The following is a 2,772-nucleotide window of genomic DNA, read 5'->3' as shown; positions in this document are numbered from 1 at the left end:
GCAATTACGACGAAGAATAAACCAGGAAAAGCAGACGGCCTATGGTGACACATCGCAGGTAAAACCTCTAAAAACAGTTTCTCCCACCCCCCTGTTCAATGGCCACATGAGAAGTTTTCACTCAATAAGACGTATTTGTTTTAGGACAGCTGCGGTTCTTGTGTTTTTGCAGAAAATGAAAGGAATCGAGGCGGATTAGCATGATGCTGAGTGGGTTTTAACTGTATGTTTACATTTAGCTGCTAATGTTAGCTTTATCTTAGTCATCGTTTCCGTGGTCGTAAACGCAACAGCAATGATTGAAGTCGATATTGATATGAATAAATGACGTTTGACTAAGGTTTCAATTAGCTGCTTACGTTAGCTTTGTTTGCCTATACACCGAATGGCATTCATGTAAGTATTGTTATTTAATCGTATAATTTCCTGGACGTACACATGGACGTGTTTTAATAATTTAATATTTAACGTAGACATTGTTTAGTCATATTTTCTTATATTGACCTGTTTCACATTTAAAACGTTACATACTGCAATATAAATCATTGTTAAATTAATACCTCCCTCACTTCAGAATTTTGGATTATTGCACATTACTCACAAAAAGGTGTAGCTAGGTAAATACCTTTTTGTGTTCCAGTTGACATCATCTGCGTTTGTGTGCCTTTCCCAGTAGGTTGAATGCAGTTCAGGACCACAGAAGAAGAAAGTAGTTGCGAGGTCTCCCAGCTCCGACAAGCAGCATTGCAAAACAATGAAAGACTCCTGGATGAGATGCTGTGCCAGGAAATCTACAAGAAGGTCATCAACTATCGAGGCGGCTGGGGCATCGCGGGCACCCCTCTGCACGCCGCCGTGTCCAAGGGCCACCTCAGCTGCCTGCAGGTCCTGCTGACCCACGGCGCCCTGGTGGACTGCGTGGACGTCAAAGCCCAGACGCCGCTTTTCGCCGCAGTACGCGGGAAGTACCTGGGCTGTGTGATAGCGCTCCTCCGGTCCGGCGCCGACCCCAACGGGAACTCCTACAACCTCTGCTCTCCCGTCCTGACTGCTGCTCGTGAGGGCGACGTCGAAATATTACAGGAACTGCTCAAACACGGCGCCGAGGCCAACTCGCGCTCCAGAGTCCTGCTGTGGACCTCGGGCGCCAGGGTGTCGAGCGGTCCGCTCTACCTGGCGGCCGTGTACGGACACATGGAGTGCTTCAAACTGCTGCTTCTCTACGGCGCTGATCCGGATTACAACTGCGCTTACGCTAGACTGCTGAGCTCCATCAAACAGCCTAAAACCGTCCTGGAGATGTGTCTGAGGCACGGCTGCGGAGTGGAGTATATCCAGCTCCTTATTGACTTCGGCGCAAACGTCTACTTGCCCACGCTCATCATCGAGAAGTCCACCAAGCAGAACGAAGCCGTGGAGTTGCTCCTGCAAGAGAGAGGTGTCTCAAATATCATATTTAGCAAACTAAAATTTTAGTAAAATGATTTTTCAAACACTAATGGCAATTCCTGTGGGAATTGCCGTATTGCAGTATGCCTATGGGTCATTAAAAGTATGTTAGTGATACTTCGAGTAATTAATATGTTGTTTCCTCTTCTGTTTCTCGTCAGGAAATCCCAAGGCCTTGACTTCACTGTGCCGACTGGCGGTGCGGAGATACCTCAAAAAGATCAACAAGATCCACTGTATCGAGCAGCTGGACATGCCAACAAGTCTTATTAGCTTCTTGCAGTACAAGCCGCTCCCAGTTATGATTCTCTAGCTATATGTTAAATAATGTAAAGAAAAAAAGATTTGTGAATTAATTTAAATGTTCTTTTTTAATTGACCTCATTCTATTCAAGCTTTGTGATCTAGAATGTAATATATTAAACATATGTATGTGTGGCTTTGCGCTTTATTTTAGTTAGCCATCTCAGATACAAGGTATTGGTATTAAGAGCTACACTGACAAGACATTTACACGATAAAGTCTCACAAGAATAGTCTATTTTTTTAAAAGGCTGTATATTTTCATGATGAAAGGTGTTTTCAAAACTGTAGTCCTAATGTTCTTGTAATCTTAACATTTTTTTGTTTTTCTAACAATGAATTTAGTACATAGAAGACTAAAAAAAAAAAAAATCTCTAGCAAGCTAACCTAATTGCCAAAATTGTTAGCATACGAACAAACTAAAACATCCGTCATAGTGGCAAGTAAAAAAAAAAGTTAAAGTATTACACAGAAATAATTATTTAAGCTGCCACATATTTCTGTAAAATGAAAATCAACATAACGTAAATTGATAAATACGTGTTGTGCTCAAATTATATGCTAACCTGCTAACTACTGTTTTAGCATGTTAATGCGCTAGCATGCAAAACCACTCAACAAAAAACCATTATAATGGCAAAAATGGATGGGAAATAATTATTGAAACTATTTAACTTTATATTTAAAAAAAAGAGAAAACAATACAACCGAAATTGACATATACTTTACGTGTAGTGGTCAAATTTTTTGCTAACCTGCTACATACAAAACCACTAAGCAAATGTTCATTAGAATGCTTTTCCCAGAAATAATTTAAACTATTGGACTTCAGTATTTTATGTTTAAAACAAGAAAAAAAGTTAGATAATTGTATGTGGGCTAGAATTACCGACAATACACACACAAAATGTGTTTCCTTAAATGTAGAACAGTGACTCATTCATCATAATCACAACCTGTCTATAATATGACACAATACATGATTCTCGGAAATGAAATGTAATACATCTTGAGACTGG

The 2,772-nt window shown here is 40.3% G+C and overlaps 1 protein-coding gene across 5 annotated transcripts; it reads left to right on the top strand.

Annotated features, from left to right (window-relative positions):
• LOC144038683 (ankyrin repeat and SOCS box protein 12-like) lies at positions 1-1,887 on the top strand. 5 transcript variants are annotated; one of them, XM_077551350.1, is made up of 3 exons: positions 1-58; positions 674-1,438; positions 1,611-1,887. In XM_077551350.1, exons 2-3 carry the CDS (start codon positions 682-684, stop codon positions 1,760-1,762), a joined length of 909 nt encoding a protein of 302 aa, XP_077407476.1. In that variant the 5' UTR covers positions 1-58; positions 674-681; the 3' UTR covers positions 1,763-1,887. The 5 variants fall into 5 exon arrangements, with proteins under 5 accessions (XP_077407476.1, XP_077407481.1, XP_077407477.1 ...); XM_077551355.1 differs by lacking the exon at positions 1-58 and adding an exon at positions 66-210 and having other exon boundaries at positions 677-1,438; XM_077551351.1 differs by lacking the exon at positions 1-58 and adding an exon at positions 66-210.
• Positions 1,888-2,772: the final 885 nt, after the last annotated feature.

Source organism: Vanacampus margaritifer, chromosome 18, assembly GCF_051991255.1.
Source record: "Vanacampus margaritifer isolate UIUO_Vmar chromosome 18, RoL_Vmar_1.0, whole genome shotgun sequence".
NCBI classification, from domain to species: domain Eukaryota; kingdom Metazoa; phylum Chordata; class Actinopteri; order Syngnathiformes; family Syngnathidae; genus Vanacampus; species Vanacampus margaritifer.
Note: the sequence above shows the minus strand (reverse complement) of the source record. Positions and strands in the feature narration are given on the sequence as shown.